This window comes from Epinephelus fuscoguttatus, linkage group LG7 (genome assembly GCF_011397635.1).
Source record: "Epinephelus fuscoguttatus linkage group LG7, E.fuscoguttatus.final_Chr_v1".
Lineage (NCBI taxonomy): Eukaryota > Metazoa > Chordata > Actinopteri > Perciformes > Serranidae > Epinephelus > Epinephelus fuscoguttatus.
In genome coordinates this window covers 36008743-36032192 of record NC_064758.1, presented here as the reverse complement: position 1 = coordinate 36032192, position 23450 = coordinate 36008743, and the positions used below count along the sequence as shown (strand labels likewise).

Sequence of the window (23450 nt, the reverse complement as noted above, 5' to 3'; positions counted from 1 at the left end):
TCTTTTACTGAGATAGATGTATTGTTGAGATTTTAAATCACCCAAAGCTTCACAAGAGAAACTTATTTACTAAAAAATATTGGGTTGCAAACAAATATAAACTATTCTTTTTTATGTATTTTTTTTGTTGTTTGCAAAGAAAAGTTACACAATTTATTTAGGGTGGCATCACCAAAACACAAAAATCCACATTAGGTAGGCCTGCATTAACCTTTTATAAGATGAGTCCTTTACAGATAGTTTTTATGGGGTTGTTTGAGGTTGTTTGCCTCGTGACTGTAACTATTTAACCCACGTTATATTTATCTACATATCTCTGACTGTCTGTATCTGCAGAAAAAAAGTGTTTCCGATACAAAAGGAAATGGTGTAGGCTAATCAGTGTTTTCTAGCATCTTCTCCAGATAGTATAAATGTTTTCTGCCCCCACCCTCTTTCACCTTCCTCGTCTCCAAATCGGACATTTTCTCCCTGCGTCTTGTTGCAAACCGCAGCCAGGCTTTGCTGCAAATTACCAGTGTGATGCAGATATGAGTGTATGTGGGTTTTTTTTTTACGGGATAGAAAGAGCAGACAGTGCAAGCGCGATTCACATTCAAACAGGTGTGAGGAGCAGAAACAATCCCAGGTGGCGCATGTTGATCGGATATGTGGCCATATAGAAATACACTGAGAGCATCTTTGCGCCTTTTTTAAGGGTTGAGCAACCCGCATCCGAGAATAGTGTTGGCTGTTAGAAAGTAGGTCGATAGGAACTGAGAGCGACGTTTGTTTCCACGCTTTTGTCTCTGTTCTTTGTTGTTTAGCGAGGACTGTGGGGTTTTTTTTTTCATAGCCTACCCTTTGGTGGAGAGCGTTTTACGCACAGGTGGGAGATACCCGCTCAGCGTACTGTAGGACAGCCCCCCTCTCTGCTCCTCAGCGGATGATGTGAGGAAGTGACATTTCTCACCGCTGCGGTTCGGGACAGCACTGCTCCGCTGCAAACAGGTGTGCTACCGTCCGGGTCACTTCTGCTGGGAAGCCACTGAGAGGCAGCGTCCCAAAACCGGAACCAAGCATCCTTGACGCGGGACAGCGGGGACCGGAGGAGGAGAATCAACCCGGTCAAGTCTTTATTAGCCTGGGCTGTTTGAACGGGTTCAGACACACAGAGAGAGGAGAGAGGGAGGGAGTGTGAGGGAGAGAGGGAGCGATGGCAACGAAAAAGGCGTGCGTGGATGCGCCCAAAAGGAGCCGGAGTCCGGTCGTGTTGGAGGCGGAGATGTTCAGTGAATTTCAGGACTGGTGTCTCCGGACTTATGGAGACTCGGGTAAAACAAAGACCGTCACCCGGCGAAAATATAACAAAATCATGCAGACACTGTTGCAGAACGACGAGTCGGATGGCGTTTATATCGACAACAGCCACATCAACGCCAAATTCAAATTCTGGGTGAAGTCTAAAGGATTTCAGGTCGGGACCAACGTGCTGGGAGAGCACAACAAGAAGGGAGCTCCAGGGAAACCCGTCCTATATGTCCCGGTCAAGTCAACGGTAAAGTGTGTGCGTGTGTATGTGTGTGCGTGTGTGTGTGTGTGTGACAGAGAGAGAACGTGCGTGCTCACGCGCACGAGCTGTCCCGTTGCCGCCTCGCCTATAAGTTGTCATTATTCCCAGCTGCACACACGCACCTGTCACATGAATAAAACGACAACTTATAATCGTTTGTCGTCCCGGCTCGCCCTCGTCTTTCCTCATAAAGCTTCACTTTGTCCACATCCCAACCAGAACAGCCCTACTCTCATCCCTTGCTGCCATAGCAACGCCGGTGCCTCCTGGCAATAGCAATTGTAAAAAGGTAGGCTATCATGCATAGCCATCTCGCCAGTGAGGTTGAAGTCCTGTCAGCGGCGCGCTGCCGGGCGCAAAGCACGAGATAATTGACTATTGACAACGTTTAGTTTGAACCGTGTTGTTCAGGGTCTCGTGCAGCCCGATGTGGTGATGCTGCGCGCGCGCGCGTGGATGCAACGGCATGTTCGTGGGTCGGGTATGTCAGGGTGCTCCGGTGCGTGCTCCCTGATGGACCACAGGCCATTAACGCCAACTTAGATAATGTGTGATTCACCTTTCTGCTGTGCGACTCAGCAGGGCTGATTGTCAGCGATTCATCAAATGACACGCGCCCTCACTGTCCCGTCGAGCAAACCGGACTGTGTCGCGTGCGTCGGCGAGATTCATTTGTCTTAATTTGAGGGAGCAAAGATGTGGTTCAGAAATACTCATATGTCCGTGTTCTTAATAAAAATGCGAGTGTGTGGCAGACAGTCTGAGTCTCAGTGTTTGCACCCCACTTTTCATTGTCCTGGGCAGGATGCGGATCGGCTCGCAGGCACTCGTTGCTCTGGCAACACCTGTGTAGTCCAGGATAGCCTGCCTCTGCCGCATTTCATTGTGTACGTTATTAAGCCCCATAAGCCCGTTTAGGACTGTGTTTGCAACATTTTAAAACGATTCCCTACATTTGATGGGGGGTTGAAGCTGTGCGTAATTGGTGACCACGTGAGGGGCTGTGGCGGAAACAAAAGGGTCTGCTCGGGACTGATAGCGACATACGCCCACAGTTCAGACTTCACTTCTCCATGTCTCCGGATGAGAGGGTGAGGTATTTATTTAGTGTGGCGGAAGTCAGGTCACCATCATGCTCTGAGCATCACTGAGGCTGCGGGTGCGTGAAGGGTTAAATCACACATTCTTCTCCAGGATAAACATGTACACGGTGAACTGTCAGCAGTGCCCCAGTGGCTCTCTTTGAGGTGCACGCGCACGCACCATGTCTCTGTATGGTGTTTGGGCCTGCTGTGCCAGAAAGGAGACAACCACCATTTTAAATAAGCGCCTTCAGGGAGTAATCTCCCCCCACCCGCCCTGCTGGGGCCGAGTCTCTCTGGACCTCAAAGAGCAGAAACACATTTTCTCTTCACAAACTGGAGGAGATATTGGCACCGATTACTGCCTGAGTGCTTTGATTTTGGTTTGAATGGCGCTGATCCCTCCACAGGTGTTATACCTGTGTGAATGCACGGTTTAGATTTAGGCCAACTGCCTTTACAAAACTCCTCTAATCTCCACTCAATATTATGTTTCCCTCTGGGCACAAGGGCAGGTGTGATCTGTCTCTGCAGGTGCAGATGGTGCCTGAAATGTGTTGTTGATTAGCTTCTGTCTGTGGCTCCAGTCATTTCTCCTCGATATACATCCTTATATCTCCTGTTTGATATATATTATCGATATCACATCCTCCAGGTGAGCGTGGTTTCTCTGTCAGGCCCATTTAAGATGAAGTAATTCTCTGAGGTCTGTTTAAACCATCGGAGAGAAAGTCTGACTGAAAAAGTGTCTATTGGAGAGGAGTGCACACGCTTGGTAGCTAATATCATAAGGGAAAGCATCCCCCTGACTCAGCTCCACTTGAGAAAATTCAAACAACAAACAAAACATCACAAGCTGCTTCTAATGATGAGTCAGAGGCAACAAATCAACCTATTTAAATGCATTTGACTGTATTAGAAAGCAGAGGGCTTTTTTTTTTTTAATTCACTGTTCGCAGGCTTTATAAATAGGCCGTCCTGGGCCAGTGGAAAAGTGACACACACACGAGCAGACGTACACACACACACACAATGGTCACTGCCTCCTCGTGCGGCTGCAGGGCCGGGGGCGTGTCTCTGGAGCTCCAGCATTGGAAGCCCCGCTGCAGCTGCTCCCAGGGTGTGCCAAGTTTCTGTATGGGGGCAGGCATGGGGCTAAATGACGGGAGGCTGGGTGGGGGTAGGGATGATGGTGGCTGATGTGCAGACAGAGAAGGTCTCTTCTATGTGTCAGTGAAGCATACAAGGCTGCTTCAGTGTGTGACGGGACAGAGACGCGGGGCACCAGTGGCTCAGTCTCAGCGTGGACGCCTTCTTTTCAAGACATAGAATTATGTTCTGTTTTCTGTCCGTCTCTGTCCTCCCAGCTCGCGTCGTCTCGCCCTCTTTCTGCACAACTCGGAGGATCCAGCAGCCCTCAGTGTGGAGATGCAACCTCGTTTAGCTCTCATTATGTCCTGATTAGAGGACGCTACAGAGGAGGAGGGGGAAAAGGACCAGAAACAGACACAGAGATGCACCACAGAAATTGCACACGATGTGAACACACTTCCCCGAGACGAGGGGAGTCAGAGTGCAGCCAGTTCTCAAAAGGAACGCTTAAACGCCCCGTGCATTTCCTTTCGGCTGACATGAGCATTGTACTGAAAATTTTGAAGTACTGCGAGCTGTTGCTTTTTGTTGCCATGCCAACTGAAATCTGTAAATATCTCTGTTCGTCTCTCACAACTAGGTTTTGGTGGACACGCTCTCACACACAGACACACTGGCTATATATAAACTACATATATATATATTCATGTAACTGTTCAGGGACACTTAACATGATGTTTAAAAGTAAAACTTGAAAGTAAACCTGGTGGTCACAAACTAAAGTTATAAAGGTGTATACCTTCCTTTTTTAACTCAAATGATTGGTCCAGAACCTTCATTTACAATCTACCAGGCTGAAAATAAAGAAGCGTCCCGAAGCTAGACGATTAACAGTCGAGCAGAAAATGAATCTGCAACTGGAGCTGCAGCTAACAATTTATCATCGATCGAGCTGTCGAGTATTTTCTCGATTTGGTCCACGAAATGTCAGAGCACAGTGAAAAAAGTCCATCACAGAATCTCAAAGCTCAAGGTGATGCTTTCAAATGTCCTCTTTTGTCCAAAGAACAGTCCAAACATATCAAGGTGAAGGTTTTGATTCAACATTGTGGGGGACGCATATAGAAATTTTTAGCATCAAACAACTTCCTGCATTCTGGTGACATTTCAAGCATCGATTTGTGCTTCTCTGCATCGATTTATGGCGTAAATATCTTTAATTTTGTCAAAATTAAAGTCTCTGTTACTTTCATGCTTCAGTAGAGGGGCAAATGCACATATTCGAAATACCGAGGGAGACGTTTTCCTCGTTAACTCCTTCAAATCTACAAATATGAAAGATATTCAATATAGTTATCATAGAAAACTGAAGTCAACAGGAAGTATTCACATTGTAAGAAGCCATAACTAGAGGAATCTGGTATATTTATTTTGAAAATGACCCAAAACAATCAATCGTTTGTCAAAAATTCTTTTCGATTGATCAACTAATCAATAATAATAACCATTTTTTCAGCAAAAATACAAACATTTTCTGCTTCCAGATCCTCAAACATGAGGATTTGTTGCTTTATTTGGTCATATATGACAGTAAACTGAATGTCTTTAGGTTTGGATCAGATTAAATAAGGTATTGGGCTCTGGGGCGGACATTTTCAGTATGTTATGAACTAAATGATTCATTGACAGTAAAAAATACGCTTAGTTGCAGCTTTAAAGTGACAGAACAGGATGAAATCAAACAGAAAGAGGTTTTCCAGAATGGAGGATTTAATAATGCTATCAATTTACACACTAAAGGTTTGTCTCGGGACGTCCTCTCCTCGTGTACAAATCAGAAACCACTATTTCTAATCTGCGTCCTGGAAAATGAGCCCTAAATGTTTGTGCTTTGCCGTCAGACGAGAGGAGGAACATCATCATTATTATCTGATTAATTAGTCCACGTTTCCCCTGAGAGCTCCTCTTTTGTGGAGGGGCCACAGAGTCAAAAGAATACTGGCCTTATTATTCAACAGCATTTGCATTAATGCTATTTTTGCATAGAGAATCTCCGGAGCTTTTGTCCCATGGTTTTTGTGTTCGGTCGCTCTCTGGCAGGGCTTATTAGGCACAACACATGGGAACAGACTTGTGGGTTCAAACGGCAAACGCTCACCGCCCCAAACAAGGCTCACCTGGTTGGTTTCGCCACAGTGGATGTGAGGCGGTGATTGACTTTTGCACTGAAGGGTGGAAATGCGTCTGTTTCTTTGTTAAACGACATTCATGAGGAAATTTGGACTTTGTGTCAGCGTGTCTTCATCGCAGAGTGTGTTACTGTGACTTACTGTAAATGGGTGATGAAAAGCGTACTGCACGTATGTGATAGTTTGTGTGTGTGCGTGTGTGTGTGTGTTCGTACAAAGAGGGGGTCGCTGATCGCATGCTCTGTGTTTCCTCCCTTCAGCACCCTCTCTGTTGCCATGGAGAGACCGTTCTTTGCTTTCCCATAGGAGGAGAAATTAACACCATTTTTAACTGGCCCGGGGGCCTCCCCCCTGTGTGGGAGATAGTCTGAGTTCTGCTCCACACACACACACACACACGCACACACACGCACACACTAGCACACACACACGCACACACACACACACGCACACACACACAGAGTCTTTAAGACGGCAATAATCTCCCTACCACACCGCTACTGTCATTTTTAATACCTTTGCAAGGCCAACATTTAACGAACTGGGACAGTATGATAATAGCCTGAAAATGGACTCGGTGATGATGTATGTGCGAGTCATTTACATACCATTTTGAGTCAGCGACTGGAACGTCAACAGTGCCAGTCTGCCGGGGCTGGTGGGACTGTCTGTGTCTCCGGCTCGGTTGGATATTGGGGATGTCACACACTCTATCAAATAGTGGCCATCATGGGAGCAGCAGCCGGGAGAGAAACACACACACACACACACACACACACACACACACACACACACACACACACACACACACACACACACACACACGGGATGTCGGACATGAGGGGTAGAGCACCTAATGTGGATTTAATGACAGGGCTTCATGAATTGAGAGACGAGAGGAGGAGGGGGAAGAAGGGAACGGGGTTTTATAAAACATTTGGGGCACTCTGTGGAGGTAATAGTCTGTTTTATCCCAGTTATTCTGTCATATGCATCTTCAGACACACACACATGCGTACACACACACACACAAACACACACAGGGAATGAAGATTGTTCCATTTACGCGTCCATTAGCCAGTTGATAGATTTACAGAGGGGGAGATGGGGCTTTAAAAGATGACCTGTTGTCACATCTGCAGTGAGATAATCTGAGTCATGAGTAGTGTTGACACAGCCATCTTTACTCCCTACTTACACACACACATATAGAAAGTACCTGAGCACACATCACTGCTGCTCCAACTTAAGCTACTTATTCTGCAGCCACCTTCACAAAATAAAAACCGTCTCCGTGTTTAAGTTGACTTTAAAAGTTAAATTTGAGATGTAGCATCCCTTCCTGTGTGGAGTTAATATCTTGCATCTCTCCTCTCGTTGCCGGCCTGTCTTTGTGACCCAGCTGCTTCCCTGTGAACCTCCCCTCCTCCTCCTCCTTCTCCATCACCTCCTCCTCCTGACCTGCCTGTGTGCAGGACTGCTCCTCTCTCCCCTCTCTGCTACAGTGTGTGTGTGTGTGTGACTGCCAGCGGGGGTGGGGGCAGCCGACTCAACCCCTCCAGTCTCCTAGCAACAGAGCGGTTTGGTGCGGGACGGGGAGAGAGCGAGCAGGGGATGGGGGCTGGTTGTACAGTGGCTGGGGAGAGCAAAGTCCTACGGGATTAGAAAGATAGAGGGAAGGAGGAGAAGGAGGAGGGCGAGGAGTTTTTTTGCGGTGTTGTTGGCGATTAGGGATGCTGACATGTCTCCTTTGCTCTTTAAAAAGCGGCGTGCTGCTGCTGATGAGACCAAATATCTACAGCGCTGTTCAACAGCTGTTCTCCTCTGAGATGCTTCGGCTACAAGCTTTGCCCGGTAGACATGTGCTGCACTTAAACACACACGCCGCTCACGAATACACACACACTCAAAGCACATCGTGTTTAGAGGTGAATGTTTAACTCCCTGTTGACTTGTGTTTGGAGACGTAAGAGCTTATCGAAGCTGAGGGGCCCGAGATGGCCTTCAGGTAGCAGGACAGGTGTGGTGGCCGGTGAAAGAGAAGCAGTCTCCCCTGTAAGTTGGGGAGTAGCAGTAGGCCTCAGCTACATGTTTAACAAATGGAGCTGCAACGATAAGTCAATTCATTGATTTGTAAAATAATCAGCAACTATTCTGGTAATCGATCAATCATCGGAGATAGTTTTCAAGCAAAAATGCAAACATTCCTCAGCTCCTGATCTTAAATGTGCTTCCTCTATGTGTTGTAAACTGCAGAGCTGCCCCAAACAGATTTGGTGCCCTGCCAAATCAACACAAATACACAACTTAGCGCACAAAGAGTAATAATAATAAATAAACAATTTAAAAATGTGGGATATGCAAATTTACAAATTTTGCCTTCTTTTTCTTTTTGTACTGCACCCAGGACGGATTTTACTTTTCATTTGTTTAGACTGTGATGAGCACTGATGAAGGTGAGCAGCAATGGCAGGACTGTAGACCGTTAGCATTAGATCTGTGGATCCAACACATTCTCACTCCGACTTCATCACATATTGACGTGTGGTCATGGACTTTCCACGTCCAGATACGACGTAAAAGGTACCCTGGGCGCATTGGTTGTTAACGTTCTGGGATGCTGTGTCAAGTTCTGCCTGTTACACGCATTGTCTTCTTTCAAAACACTTCCGTTTTCACAGGAAATTTAACGCTGTAATCATACAGTCTCTTTCAAAGTAAACGCACTTCAGTTAAACAATGCAAATTTTTTTTACCTCCAACAACTAACATACATGGGAAGGTTTTGGCAACAAAAGAACAGAGTTTGGCTTTAGAATCTCACGGGACATGAACACTGCTCTCCTGGGTGAAAGTCAGTGTTTGTTGGACCCACCCACCCTACTTGGACTTTCGCCGCCTTAACTTCTGTTCTTGTCCAGGCGTGTGTCCCCTGACGCCGCAGAGCGCCGTTAAACTATAACGGCGACCGGCCATGTATCATGCCAATGTTAAAGGAAGGCTTTTCTCGTCAGTGTCTGACACGTAAGTCACTGCCCAAGCGCCAGATTTCGACAACTTCAGAGTGAGACCGGACTCTTGGATCGTTTTTCCCTTATGTTAAATCTTTTTCAAATTTTGAATTTTTTTTTTTTTTTTTGGAAGGGATTTTGGCACCCACCCACTCTGCGCAGCACCCTAGGTGCTATTTGTCACCCATTATAAGATCTGCCACTGGTAAACTGAATATCTGCATGTTTGACTGTTCGTCAAATAAAAACATTTTAAGATGTCACCTTGGGCTTCAGGAAATTGTGATGGGCACTTTATATCCTATTTATCAATAATGAAATATTTCAGCCATTTTTTTTCCACAAAAAAAATTATAAATATTTTCTGGTTCTTGCTTCGCAAATGTGAAGCCTTGCTGCTTTTCTTTGTCATATATGACAGTAAACTGAGTATTTGGTGATTTTGGACTGTTGACCAGATAGAGTAAGATATCTGAAGACGTCACTTTGGGCTCTGGGAAGTTATGAACCGCCATTTTTCAGGATATTCTGACATTTTATCAATGCAGTGATTAATAATGTTCAGTTTCTCTACACAAAAGCATTTCAAATTTTGGCATTCGATTCACACCACCTACTAGGGCTGGGTGTCGTTTAAATTACGATACCAGTACCCATAAAGTGATACTGATACCAACAGAACACTTCACTCAATACACATCATGTGAATGGAAGCATTCAAGTTCACTATTTTAATTACTTTCAAACATTTTGGTGGCATCTCAGCACACTGAACTGCCAACTCCTTCAAATACACTGTGCATAGACTGTATAAAATAATGGACATAGCCACCATATTGTTTTGTGGACTCGTGTTTTGGAGTCGTAAGATTAGCATTTCTGTTGTCACCATCTTGGTTTGTTAGAGCCAGAAGTAACCATACAAGGGTGAGAGGGTGGAGCTGTGGAGGAGCAAAGAGTTTAAGACTTACAAAGTGTAGATTGATGAGTTATTAGAAAACCCACCTCCTGTACAGTTGTCATGAATGTTGAGATTAATTACAGAGACCAAAACTGTTTTTGTACCAGGCTGTAAACATGTTTATTTCTGCTGTGAGGTTGGGCATTTTAACATGGGAAGTCTATGGGGACTGACTGGCCTCTAGAGCCAGCCTCAAGTGGCCATTCAAAGAACTGCAGTTTGTGGCTTCATTTTTCCGCTCTGGAGGTTGCCGCTTGGACTTCACCACACCACAGACTGCATGAGTTGTGGGTAAATCTAAGGATGCAGTAAAGGGAAGAATACTTGCGATGATTTCCCGCAAGCAAATCCATACAAACAGTCATTTCTTTCTAGATCTGGGTAAAAAAAAATTATCATATACAGGTATCGTTTGACTGGAGAAGTTTCAATACCACTTGGTACTGTGTTGTTTCAGTCGACACCTTGAAGGCATTGAGTTCCGATATCCAGCCCTACTTCCCACCAGGTTTTACACTGGCAGGCTGCAATATTCTGTATGTGTGTGTTTTTCAGCTCAGAGAATACATTCCCAGCTGAATATCCTGAGCTTGTATGTTGGATATTTTGTTGGGGTAGAATTCAGTGGAGGATGCAGCAGCAGCGGTGTGGGTGCAATGCACACCCCACAGTTGTATGAGATTATCTAAATCCAGCGTGAATGGACCTGACACCATTGTCCCAAGAAGCAGCAGCAGCAGCAGTGGTAGCGGCAGCAGCGGCGGTGATGGTGATGTCACCAGGGGAATGGTGATGATACCTCCAAGTGCGACAGATTACAGCTGTGATGATGAGGTGGAGGATCGCTATTATTTCATTTATTATCATTACATTTAGCCCGTGCTGACAGGGGAGAGTGGCTCGACAGAGAGAGGGAGAGAAAGGGAGAGAGGGCCGGATTAAAACAAACCCGCTCTGTGAGCTGGTTTTAGTTGCCATGGCAACGATCATTACCTCGCACTTGGGAGAGCAGGAGCAAGAAGAGGAGGAGGAGGAGGAGGGGAGGGAGAAAGAAAGAAAGAAAGAGAGACGGGACGGAAAGGTAGGGGATGAAGACGTAAAGGCAGGAGCGAGGACACAGTTAGGGGAAAAACGAGAAAATGAAATGTCAGATCCCAGGAACTGTGCAGAAATGTCAAGAAGAGGAGGGGGACAAAAGTGTGATTCCTCAATGCCGGGGGGACAACTTTTTGAACTCCGGACCCTCCTCTCACTCAAACAAGAAAAGATCACTCCCCAGCTAGAACCCAATCTCCAGAAAATGTCAGCGCTTGTCTCACATCTGCGTGAAAGAGCTGGACTCATGAAAAAAACTAATTAAATGCCCAAATCCTTTTTGTGTTCATTTCATGCTTGCTGGGGCACTTTAAAAATATCAGCAGGTGCAGAAATATTAAGATAAGATCTGGTGGAAAATGCAAAGTGTTTGTTAAGGAGGGGATGAGAGAGTTACTTGGAGAAAAAAAAAAAAAGATGGAGGCAGAAAGGAGAGGAAAGCCCCATGTGGTGCTGCGGATGGAGGCCGTTGTCCTGGCGATCCTACTTCTATGGTGTGTCACATGACCCTTTGCCCAGCACACCTGCCCGAGAGAAATCAGTGGCAGTTTCTATGGCGACAGGGTCAGCAGTACGGGAGGCAGGATGGCTGCCAGAGGTGGTAGTAGGAGGGACTGTTGGTCTTGTACAGTGTCGGTGGTGTTATTTTTAAACATTGCAGAGATGAGGTGATGGCTGCCGACCTGGCCGGGCCCAGACTTCTCCAGCTGGGAGGGAAACATAAAGACAGACTGATTTATGGACAAAACAAAGCAGGCTGTTTCGGGTTAGGACACCTTGTGCAGGGTGTGTGAGTGGCTGTAACAACATGACTCATGTGCCCTAAAGATCCTGCTCATGGATGCAGGAAGCTCCATTTGCAGCTTTAACAGACCAGTGTTTCCCAACTGGTCCAGCCCCAGTGTCCAGATTTCTCTTTAGTCATTAGTTCAAGGTCCCACAGCCTAAAACATTCAGCGTCATACTTGTGTTTGGCCACAGTGTTGAGCTAATTTGCTGTCTCTGTCAAACAGCTGTCAGTTAGTCACTCACTCTACAGCGGAAAACAGCACTTCAAAATAAAAGCTCTGTGTTAAATAAACCACTTTATTTTGAAGTACTTAAATTTCCAGCAAACTTGACGTGTTTGTGAGTCACTTGCGGTCCATTCAGAATGGGCCCGCGACCCACTTTGGACTATGACCCACCAGTTGGGAACCACTGATAAATCTCTGAGATGGAACATGAAACCTTACCCCAATCTCTGTCTGTGTTTCAGTGTTCAGATGGGAATTCGGCCCAAGACAACTCCTCCCTGAAGCGTGTAGCTGTGGTAGAAGACTTCTTCGACATCATCTATGCCATGCATGTGGAGATGGGCGCTGACCCTGGGAGAGCACCCAAACATGCAGGCCAGAAGAAGACCTACAAAGCGGTGAGTGAATCCAACCAGGTACCCTCAGCAGGATAAGCGGTCTGACAAATGCCTTGAAATATGATACGATACACTTGATTGTGCCTGTTGGGACAATTAACACTCTCGGGACACTCTTGGACTCAGGAGCTGCACAAGTATTGCTGCTTCATAACAATAGTTCAGAACAAATGAAAAGCATACACCATAAAATCATAAAAATACATAATACACATAACAGTGTGTTAAGTGTGCATATTACAGCATGCAGACACCATCTCTTGTTCCTTTGTGTCCACAGCTGGAGTGAGGTAAAAAATAAATAAATAAATAAACAGTAGGGTTTTTTCATTTTAAGAAATGGGCCCAGTTTTCTTTTAGGAGGCCAAAACTTCCAGTCGCTCCTGACTAAATGTTCAACACCTGGAGACCGGTGGGAATATTTATTTCTGTGAAAGACAAAAGGCTGTACTCCTTCGCTCTGGCGACATCATGTATAATGTCTAGCATCAGGAGTTACCAAGGGAACCAATAACCACCTTTACCAGTAAAACAAAGTACTGATGGTGCACAGGAGTTTCACTGTGTCACATGATGGATGTCGCAGGAACAAAGGCAGAATATGAGTTTACAAACCAAGTGAGGTTTGGTCTCGGGACGGGTGTGGTGTCCTGACAGGGGCTTTGTATGTAGCTTTAGTGCTGCGTTGGTGAGGGGGGTTTAGCAGGACTCTGGTACCCCCCACCCCGCAGGATGGGAGAAAAAAAAAAATCATAGAGCCACGTCCTCCTGCCCTGTAGAGAGGTCCTGTCACGTCTCATAGAGTGTACCCTTTTGAGGAGGCAGCATCACTGGGGCAGGGCATAATATGGAACTGTCACTGTGGCCTTCTGGGAGGTGCACGCTCCTCTGGGTGGCCTTTCCCTCTCAGCTGCCTCAAGGGGCCGTGAGGGGTGGGGTGGGTTGAGGGGGTGCAAAGGGGATGGGGAGCTGTGGCAGTGGTGATGGTGGGCCGGTGGGGGTGGGCACCCCTGCTGCCTCTCCATGGTCACGTGAAGGTCGCATTTTACAGGGAAACGCCAGAGGGGGCGAGGAGGGGAGGGTGGCATAGCAGCGGAGACAAACAGAGAAGGAAGGCTGAGCATGAGAAAGAGGTGGAGATACGAGTCGACTGCACCTGAGAGAGCAGGAAGAGGAGGATGATGAGCACCACTCGTGTTTTAGAGCATCACAGCAGAAATGCGTACAGCTGGAATTAGGCCGTTTGAAGGCAGCGAGATCGCCTGGAGGGAGGATTCCTCCTCATGCCACATCCAGATAACACATAATCACTGACCCCAAACTTTCACACATGCACCGTACAAAAAAACACCTGCACACACACATTCTGAGTTCACAGCCTGAGCCGTAACTGCTGCCATTTTTGTTTCCGTAACCCAGTCTCCTCTGCTCACTCCCCCGGCACAGATAGCAGAGACTTACGCCTTCCTGCCCAGAGAGGCGGTGACTCGGTTCCTAATGAGCTGTGGAGAGTGTCAGAAGAGGATGCACATCAACCCCAGCACTGCAGAGTTCAAAGGTAACGGCACACATCTGACCCGTGGAGAGGCTGGCTAATTCTAGAAACATCATTAACTGATTTTTTTTAGATCAACCTTTAAGAGTGGATAATGCTCAGATCCTGTGACATGGAAAAGGTTTAATTGCTGTGTTGCAATGCATGCTAGGATTATAGAAAACAATCAATCCTCTCGCTGTGGGATTTTCTGCAATAATTTCATTTTAAGATTCATAGAAATGTTGATTTGATGTATCAGATAGAGCTGAGTTCTCCACTGTCCTGTCAGACACTAGATATCAGCTGATGTGATCTTAGCTGTTTATACTTGGAAGAGTTTCGACACTGAGCCTTCATTAATAAAACATGTTGTATATGTATCCATCACCGACATGCTGTAACAAAGACCCAAGAGGACCACATCTCTGGGATTGTATAGACCCACCAAACCGATCACAGAGTCCCTCCAGTGGCCAGTGTGGAGACTGCAGACAGCTCACAGCCACTTTGTTTGGGTTCAGGTGGTACAAACAGCAGAGGTTACTCCATCGGTTTTAACCTTTTTGCAGGATAGTGCAGCAAATCTACCTCATTCAAAGAATTTGTAGGCATGGTTGATGGACAGGTGCACGTCATGCTCTAAAAAAACAAGAACAGGAAGTCTGGACCGCTGATTTGGTCCACAGTTTGCGCCAAAAATGGCACCGATCTGAGTCATACTTCAGTCAGTTCCAGACACACAGACATGATCAACATACTTTTTGGATTCAGTGTGACTTAAACATTTTCAGAGGGTGTAATATCCCTGAAGTCTATCACTGATAAATGGCCATAAATCTGTTAGTAAGTCAAAGAAAAATGACGTCCCTTATCCTCCCGAGACCTGAGCTTTTGTTTGGTATGCATTTTTAATTTCTTCTAGTTAGATCAGTAGGACCTGATAAGTATGAAAAAACGAAACACCGTCAGTGATAATTAAGTCCCAATGTCCGTCAATGAGCTGATGATAAATTCCTTATGTCTTCAAACGAGTACTTTCTAATTAACAGTGTCTTAGTTTGTTACCGCTGCTAAAATTGGTGAAATTTGTTGCCGTAGCAAACTACAAACATTAGTTTCAATCATAAAATGTGATCAGGTTTTGGATCTTGTCCACGTTTGTGTCGGGTCGGTTGTAGACTGACTTGATTGAGATGGCTGCCATCTTGTTTTTAGATGGATTAGTGTATTGTGCTCTTACTGCCACTAGATGGCACAAAACTGTCCACAAATGAGGACAACAGGTCTAAGTCAAGTAGAATTAAGTATAAGGTCAAGTAAACCCAAAATATAATGTCCTCAAATAAGGACACGGGGACTCAGGAGGATATAACTCCAGAACTTGCCTGAGAATTGTCACAGTTTTAAGTTTTCTTCAGTGTCAAAGTATTCCAGTGATAGTCCATGAGTACATCTCAAACAGGAAGTGGTCACAGCAAATTCTGCATACTTTTAATGGCGTCATTTTAAATTATGGAGGCAATTTTGCATAGTTGATGGACAGGTCTATGCTGGTGCTCTAAAAAACAAACAGGAAGTTTGTTATTGCAGTCTGGCCGGCTGATCTGGCCTAAAATTTGCGCCAAAAATGGCATCCTTTCTGACTCATAATGACTCAGTCACATCTTAACACACAGACATTATCTACAATTATTAGGATTAAAGTGTGACTTACACACTTTCTGATATCGTTACCTCAGAATATTAAAGTAATCCAGTGACAGTTGTGTTTATATCCATTAGTACATCTCAAACAGGAAGTGGTCACAGCTATTTTGGCGTACTTTAATGGTGCTAATTAAAAGTATGGGGGCAGCTTTTGTGTGGTTGATGGACAGATGCATACCAGTGTTCTAAAAAAAAAACAACAGGAAGTTAATTATCACAGTCTGGCCAATCGATTTGGCCCAAAATTTACGCCGAAATTGGCATCCCTTCTGAGTTACAATAACTCATTAATTCCAAACACACAGACATGATAGACATATTTTTGGATTCAGTGTGACTCACACACTTTCTGAGGATGTCATTATCTTCAATGTCCATCGCAAATACATGTTTATAAATAGAAATGAAAGAAGAAATAATGCCAGAGCGTGCCTGAAAATCATCACGATTTTACGCGTTTTTTCAGTATCACAGTATTCCAGTGATAGTTGTGTGTATATCTGTGAGTGCACTGCAAACAGGAAGTGGTAACAGCTAATTCTGCATACTTTTAATGGTTAATGGTTGATGGACAGGTGCGTGCTGGTGCTCTAAAAAAACAACAGGAAGTGTGTTATTGCAGTCTGGCCGGCTGCTTTGGCCCAAAATTTGCACCCAGAATGGCACAACTTCTCTGAGTCATAACTCAGTCAGTTCCAAGCACACAGACATGATAGACATATTTTTGGATTCGGTGTCAATTAAACACTTCCAAGGATATCATTATCTGTGATGTCCATCATGAATAAATGTCCATGAATCTGTTTTAGAAGGCAAAGACAAAGACACGCCGTGTAACTCCAGAACTTGCCAAAGAATCATCACATTTTTCTTCAGTATCAAAGTATTACAGTGATAGTTGGTATATCATGAGTACACTTCAAACAGGAAGTGGTAACAGCTAATTCGACATACTTTAATGGTGCCAACTAAAATCACAGCAGCTATTTTGCATGGTTGATGGACAGGCGCATGCTGGTCCACGACAAAAACAGGAAGTTTATTATTGCAGTCTGGCTGGCTGATTTGGCACACAGTTTACTCCAAAACTGGCTTTCCTTCTGAGTCATAATTTAGTCATTTCCAAGCACACAGACATTATCTACATATTTTCGATTAATTGTGACTTAAACACTTTCAGAGGATATAATATCTCTGATTTCTATCCCAAATAAATGTCCACAAATACCAGAACTTGAGAACTTGTCTGAGAATGGTGACAAAAATCTATATCTATTTATTAGTTTTCTTCAGTGTCAAAGTAATCTAGTGATAGCTGTGTGAACATCAATGACTACACTTCAAACAGGAAGTGGTCACAGCTAATTTAGCTTACCTTTAATGGTGCCTATTTAAATTATGCAGGTGATTTTGTGTGGTTAATGAAGAGGTGTACACCATGCTCTAAAAAAAACAGGAAGTTCACGTCCGATCCGCTGATTTAGCCCAAAATTTTGTGCCAAATAAAAGTTGATACTATATTTATTACATTTATTTCAGACACAGAGTGAGTACAGGTATATTCAGGCAGTCAGTTGAAGAAAAATAATGTGTTTTTTGAGGATTAAAGAGTGTAAACATGTTCTGGCAGAAACACTAAATACAAGTACAAACCTGAAAATGAGCAGAATACTGGGCCTCTAAATCAGAATTGTATAAATCAGTGGTTCCCAACAGGTCCAGATTTCTCTTTAGCCATTAGTTCAATGTCCACACAGTTTAATATACACAGCATCATACTTGTGTTTGGCCATGTCGTCGAGCTAGTTTGCTGTCTCTGTTAAGTAGCTGTCCATTAGTCACTCACTCTACAGCAGGAAACGACACTTCAAAGTAGACTCTCTGTGCCAAAAATTCACTGTACTTAAAAATAAAGTGTGTTTTTTACAAACTTGACATCTTTGTGAGTCACTTGTGGTCCATTCAGATTGGATCCGTGACCCACTTTTGGACCGTGACCCACCAGTTGGGAACCAGAGATGTAAAGGTCCAGTGTGAAAGATTTAGTGGCACTTAGGTTGCAGAAATTTCTCTCATGTTCCCAGCGTGTAGGAGAACCATGGTGGCTGACACAAAAACACAAAATACAAAAATGTGAATGTCCCTATCCAGAGCGAGTGTATGGTTTTTCCGTTCTGGGCTACTGTAGAAATATGGCGGTGCAACACGTCGATCTTCATAGACGAGGAGCTGCTCCCTATGTAGATATAAACGGCTGTTTCTAAGGTAACGAAAACACAATGACTCTTAGTTTGAGGTGATTTAATGAAAATATAGTTATGAATATTATAAACTATCTCTGCCAATAGGTGCCCCTAAATCCTGCACACTGGACCTATAATAAGTGTTTTTTATTTGTTCATAATTTGTGTGGTTTTTGTGCTGTCTTTGTCAGAAAATGACCGACCCACCTCCCTGGTCCCGGACCTCATTGATTACAACATGCCTCTTACTGCCACCTACCTGAAACAGATGAAGCTGCAGTGCATGACTGCCACTGAAAGGGTGAGTGCCTCTTTACTGCATGTTTGTGAAGCGTGGGAACAGATACAAGGTGTCCTGAGGGATTAATTAAAAAAAACGTCTCCTATCCACTATAATTGTGTTTGTACTGACTAAACACATCATCTGGTTTGTGTTCTGTTCCTTCTCATGGAGGCTGTGAGCAGAAACACTCTGTGCAGGCAGAATAAAACATGCTTCTTCTGAACTTTTAATTCACTCCTGAACAATGAGAGCGGTGCCCCTGCTGGGAGGAGGAGCTCAGTGTGAAATAAGGATTAGTAAGCCCTCTGACGTCACGTGTGAGGCCCCTCCCCATGTGTGGCTGTGACAGAAACACTCAGAAACCACTGTCACTGAAGTGCAGGGAGCGCTACTTGATGATGATAATGTAGAACCTCACTCACGCATAATTAGGATTATCCGGAACAATGACCCAGACTGTGATTTGCGGGTGAGTACAAATTAACAAATGCTCAGAGTGTTGGTCACATCTGTGTGCAGACTGAGAATGAGCCGGGCCAATAATTTAATAATTAACCATCACAGAGGGCTGTTTCAACTGCTGTAGGAGACTTGTAGTGATTTGTTCCATATTTCTGCTGCGCTGCGTCGCACAACAGTTCAGAGCAGCAGTTGGTTCAAACTGCAGCAGGTTTGTTCTGTTGACAAAAGCAGATCAGCGGAGAGTCTGTGAGTGTGTGTTCAGTCTGCTGCAAACTGTTTGCATGTTGTTCTGCAGAACTTTGCTGATTGTTATGGTACAGTAAAGAAACAAACTACATATGGAGACAAAACGTGCCTCAGATACCAAACACTCTCACTGTTTAATATTTTACTCAACAAAAGTGTTCAACTCTCTCATCCTGAGACAGAGGTATTACACATATTTCTATTTTATAGTATTCTATGGTTTCTTTTTCATATTTTTATTGTAGTTTTACTATTGTATATTCAATACCGTAAAACTTCAATTAAAAGCCCAGTCCCTTCTACTAGCCCAGTGTGGCTACACATTTTGACAAATAAAGGCTTGTCTCAATTAGACGCCTGGTCTGGTTGCCAAGCAGTTCATTGTTTTCTATGGAGGTCCTTCAGATGTATAAAAGGGGGTTGTTGGCTACCTCAAATTATGTGTCCATTACTTGATTACCTTGTAAGTTATTCATATTCTTTTAGTCCATAAGGGTCCTCAGATCAAAAGAATCAAAAGGGTTTTTCAAAAAAATGTATTCAAGTTGTGGAAATTATTTTTTGCCAGGTGCCAAAATCCTCAAGTGATGTAACTCTCTCTCTCTGACGCTCTGTCTGTTGGAGCTAGACCAAATGAATGATTCATAATTGATATATTATCTGAAGCTTGGTTTTTATACAAGTAATATTCATACTGGTTTAAATAAACAATTTGATTATATCTCCTGATCTTTGCTGAGCAACAGTTTTGTGTGAAAGGAATTAAAGACCTGTCCCAAATATAGTCCTGCTGATTTCAGTGATTTAAGCAAATAATAGCCGGGCTATTAAATGAAGTTTTACAGTGCTTCCCCTTGATTAGTTCATTGAACATTTATTGTATGCACCAAAACACCAAGGCAAATACCTTGTAAGTGAAAACTTACTTGCGGTGCTGGATCTCAGACATTCAGCGCCCTAGGCAAGTTTCACCTGGCACCTTACCCCACACCAAAAAATGAATAAAATAAAATAAAATAAAATAAAATAATTAAATTAAATTAAATTAAATAATATCAACACAAATTAACAATTTAGCTAACAAATAATACCAACAAAAAAAAAAACACAATAAAAAATTGTATAAATTTGCAAATGTGTTTCTTTTTTTGTGTTGTGCCCAGAATGTCTTTTCTATTTTCATTTTCTCTTACTCCGATGCTCTGCACACACACTCCCTTCCAACTTATCCATTATGTTTTGTGTTTTTATCCATTATGTCCATTATTTTTTTATTTTTATCTAAAAAAGGAAATAGGAAGATCCACCACTGTCTGTTTGGCAGTGAACCTTAATCTGATTCGGATGCCCCTCCATTTGACCGCTTTGAATAGATACAGACTTAGTTATAAACACCACATCAAAAACAGACTCTGAAACCGATGACTTGTGAAACTTGTGAAAATGCTGACCAGAGTTCCCTAAATTCCACAGTAGCATTTCTACATTGCTTGTTTTTTTTCCCGTACAACAGTCTAAAATCAAAAAGTATTTAGTTTACTATCACACACAAGCATAGGCGTAGATTTTGAGGGGATTTTGAGTCCCCCCCAGTACAAGAAAGTAGGTGAGGACTTTGTTTTTGATAGTATTAAAGACCTTTCCAGCACAAACTGATGCAGGACAGGCAAAAATTGTTGCATACAAATTCACCAGAATGAAGGAAATTGTGTTCAGTGTTCAGTGTTTCCTAGCAAAAGACCCCCAACCTCATGTGTGTCCCCAGCAATGTTAAAATTAAATCTACTGAGAAGAAGAAACGCAGCAGATCCTCATAATTGAGAAGCATGAACCACTGAATGTTTTTATGACCCAAACTGTTCAGAGATGATCAAAATAATATATATTTTTTTGTCGATCGACTAATTATTTTATCTCTTTACAAAAACATTATTATACTGTAAGTCATATCAACTTCTAGAGACATATGTTTGTTGTCTTGATTGACGAGACAATAAAGTTTATTCAAGTAACGTGTAGTGAGTTAAATGCTCCAGCTTATCTCTTTGTAAAACTCTTTTGGGTCTTGGTCTTAAAAGTAAATCCCCAGACTTTATGAATTATACACTAAAGCATTAATGATGCTACGTTCCCGACTACTTAGAAGCTGTGTAATTAGAGCCTCTCTCCCTCTCGTGTCTCCGTCACTCTCTTTAATGCTACACTACTCACTTGGTACCTAATGGAGCCGTCACTGAGCATTTTGGTCCTCCTCAAACCCCCTTTCAGAGGGACGGATGCATATTCCCAAGAGTTTAGGCCTATTTGTGTGCTCGTGTGGCGGGAATGAGATGGCGAGATGATATTTCCGCTCTGTTCCCATCACACAGTCGTAGCTTTGCTCCCCTCTCTGCCAGCTGATACATGACAGTGAGCACAAAGGCCAGAGACAAGTCATCATGTATGTTAACAGGAAGTGGCCTGGGTCGCTCTGAGATATGCTCATGGCTGTTAGCAGATGATATAATGCCTGTAGTTTGGAGCCGAAGCTCGGGACAGCCTTTGAATAGTTTGAGATTATTCCGCTCTCCTTGGCTAATCCTCATGGTTTACTCATATTCGTGTTGCGCTACACCAAGCATCTTTAGGGTCTCTACGTAACAGAGTTAAAAATAGCAGCGCTCCAAGAAACATATTACTTAACAGGGAGCCTCCTGCTTTTTTCTGAATCAGACTTAAGCACGTTTTATCAAGACTGAAATCAGGAAAATATCACAAATGTACATTGAAAGCCTCTTTGCAGTAACTATTGCTCCGGTCCATACTGGCCTCTAAGAGATTCCTGTCTGAAGCTATTTCAGTGAGCAGTGTATGTCATGTCAGTGATGCAGGAAAAACTCCACAGGTCAAATCTAGGCGTAAGCGATTTTCATGTTTTGTTTTATGACATAAAATACATTAGTAAATACCCCACTCCTGAGTTATAAGCTTTCATGGGTCTTGAAAAAGACAGTTGCAAACAAGTGGCTAAATGAGACTACGGAACGTCATCACACCAAACGTGGCTTTACAGCCTCGTTGTGGCGGCGACATTAAAGTCATGTGATGGAGGTTGAGTTTGTTTATAGCCTGACATTAGATTTTTACTTTGGGTGATTGCATTTACGCTTCGAAATTCATAAAAGTGGTATTTATTTGTTTGGAAGGATTACTGAACAGGCCTATCTGGCACAGGCACAGGGGCCCAATGTGTTTTTTTTGGGGGGAGTTGCTCTGGCCTTCACCTGCAAAATGTCACTCAAATTAACACATACCCACCAGATAGAGATTCAAAATGACCACAAAGAAATGCAAAGGAACTGCAAAGAGACAAAAAACTACAAAAGGATGTATTCCGACTACAAAGAGATGCAAAACAACGACACTAGCAGAGGCTGAACAAGTATAAAGTGTGTGTGTCTCGCTCTTACGTGGGGGGGCAGCCCATTGTCTGACAATCAGCCCCTGCTCATGTGTGATGATCTTGCTGAACAAAAAAAACAACAACAAGCCCATTGGCTTTTTGACAAGGGAACCAGGGTGGTGCCAACTTCCGGGTTGTCCTCATAGACTGAATAAATAATGGAAGTAGCTGCCGTGATGTCACCCACTGGTTTGGACTCCAGTTTTAAAGCTTTGAGTTCAGCATTACAGCCATCGCAATCTTGGGTTTTTGGAGCCAGAAATGACCATGGCTGGATCCAATTGTCCACCCTCTGGACTTGCAGACTGAGGCTGTACAACTGTACTGTACATACTGCTTTCTAGCCTATATATTTGGCATTACACTGCGCAACCTTTTGGGTAGGCTGCAATAATACAATGCATTTTCATTCCCTCTACAGCCTATATTTCTACATTTTTCTGTATCATGATGTTGAATATTATTTCTGGCCAACATGATTCAAGTACTGTTTTAATTGGCTACAGTAACTGTTTTACATATATATAAGTTTTGATTTTTTAGCCAGCTATTGAAAAGGAAAAAACTACACTGTCACTTCCATATTGCAATGAACTGTGGGCAATTAACTCTCTGAAGTCTGCACCCCAAGCAGACTCTCTGGAAGTCTGCAGAAGTCCACTTGAGGCCCTTTGTGACTGGATGAATTGTAGATTTGAACCTGTGATGGAAGAGTTTCTTCTTCTTCTCCCTTTTTAATCTCTACAGGACAAAATGGGAAACTTGGAAGTTTGTCAAAAGGATCTCCATCCTGACACGACTCCCTCTTCACAGCCAAGCTTCCTTTCCCCGCCTCATGGTCTCTTCCTTTCTCTCTCCCTTCAGGATGATAGTTCGGTGAGCAGCGAGGACATGAACGGCGTTGAGACCACATGGGTCGCAGCTGAGCAGCCTCCAGTGCCTGAGCCCAGTCCACCCAACGGAGAGAGAGTCAGCAACCCAGCAGCCCCCATTAAAGAGGAGGAAGGTAAGACAAACACATGCCAACAACAACCAGGACAGTGTATCTGTGTCCACAGTTTGTTTTATTGTTTTAGTTGCATCTGGAGGTATATGATTGGAAGGTACAGATTGTTACACAGGAAACAGCTTGCC

At 43.7% G+C, this 23450-nt stretch overlaps 1 protein-coding gene across 1 annotated transcript in view; it reads left to right on the top strand.

The window, feature by feature from the left end:
- The first annotated feature begins 960 nt into the window (after positions 1-960).
- Positions 961-23450, top strand: part of nol4la (nucleolar protein 4-like a) — a 37168-nt gene continuing 14678 nt past the window's right edge. The window contains exons 1-5 of the mRNA XM_049581203.1: positions 961-1537; positions 12241-12396; positions 13843-13954; positions 18075-18184; positions 23181-23322. Of these exons, the coding sequence (XP_049437160.1) occupies positions 1196-1537; positions 12241-12396; positions 13843-13954; positions 18075-18184; positions 23181-23322 (862 nt within the window). The 5' untranslated portion in view covers positions 961-1195. The remainder of the gene's footprint in view (positions 1538-12240; positions 12397-13842; positions 13955-18074; positions 18185-23180; positions 23323-23450) is intronic.